At 39.6% G+C, this 1197-nt stretch overlaps 1 protein-coding gene across 1 annotated transcript in view; it reads right to left on the minus strand.

Moving 5' to 3' along the window:
• The window catches only part of lrrc45 (leucine rich repeat containing 45), a 29030-nt gene that overhangs the window by 8603 nt on the left and 19230 nt on the right, over positions 1 to 1197 (minus strand). Inside the window, exons 11-13 of the mRNA XM_014033077.1 lie at positions 684 to 761; positions 468 to 579; positions 320 to 390 (exon numbers count right to left, since the gene is read on the minus strand). Coding sequence (XP_013888531.1) covers positions 320 to 390; positions 468 to 579; positions 684 to 761 — 261 coding nt within the window. The remainder of the gene's footprint in view (positions 1 to 319; positions 391 to 467; positions 580 to 683; positions 762 to 1197) is intronic.

Genomic DNA, 1197 nt, shown 5'->3' on the forward strand with positions numbered 1-1197 from the left:
AGGAGACACAGTTTATCAGGAGAGGATTTTTATAAGTAACAACTCAGAATAAAACAGGAGTAATAACTTTCCTTCCCTTTTTTAAAATGTAGTGAGTAGAAAGGATAGACAATTGTGTAAAAATGTAATGAGTAGAAGTAAAAAGTACGCTGAAAAATAATTACTCAAAGTACAGATAATCAAAACTTCTACTTAAGTACAGTAACAAAGTATTTGTAGTTAGTTACTTTACAGCTCTGCTGAAATGAGTTTTCTACAGGGTAGCCTGGGTTTGAGTTACAGTTAGAGACAGGGGGAGAAGTTTAGTTGCTGACAGCACCTCCTTCTGGTGGAGACTTTCTACGTCTTCCAGGACTTGCTTGGACCTCCGCTTTTCTGTTTCCAGACGATCTGTCAAACACAGTAAATATGAGTTTGGTTGTCGTGTGAAAACATGTAATTCTCTGAGCATTTGTAACAAGTATTACCTTCAGTCTGTGTTAGTCGCATCTTGAGCTCAGCTGTGCTGTTAGTTAATTTCTGCTTCAGCTCAAAGATCTGCTGCTGCTGAGACTTACACCGACGCTCCGTTTCCTCCACCTGGCATATATCTGTTACTCATGTAATACCTACTTTCATATGCATTAATATTCACAGTGCAAATGGTTTAAATTCACATCTATTCATTATATACCCACTCATACCTTATTTCTGAGCTGACCATTGCGTTCCATCAAGTTCTGAATTTCTCTCTGGAGTTTTCCCTCTCTGAGTGCACTTTCCTGCAGGACACAACTTTTCTGTCAGTTTCAGACATCAGAAGTTTTTTGACAAGTATCAAAGAGAAAAAATAAGACTCATTAGATGTACTTAATACACCTTCTGGAGTAAACCTCAATACTCCTTTTGCACATTACAAAGCAGGCATGAAACAAACGTTTTGATTGGATGGTGAAATGCCACCACAGCTATTGTTCCTGCAAAAACCAGAAATGAGGGCGAATGTACTTTGAAAGGGTGAGGTGATGATATCGAGTTGTAAAGTCGATGTGTAGTTTTGGAAAATTGTGGACAACCGATGGGCAAAATCCCTGAAAAAGTGTGCCGCGGATCTGAGAATATGTCATTATGAAGCAGCTGTAGTGTGTGTGTGTGTGTGTGTGTGTGTGTGTGTGTGTGAGTGTGTGTGAGTGTGTGGTGGGGTGGGGGGGGTTAAAA

Source organism: Austrofundulus limnaeus, unplaced genomic scaffold (genome assembly GCF_001266775.1).
Source record: "Austrofundulus limnaeus strain Quisiro unplaced genomic scaffold, Austrofundulus_limnaeus-1.0 Scaffold1618, whole genome shotgun sequence".
NCBI lineage: Eukaryota > Metazoa > Chordata > Actinopteri > Cyprinodontiformes > Rivulidae > Austrofundulus > Austrofundulus limnaeus.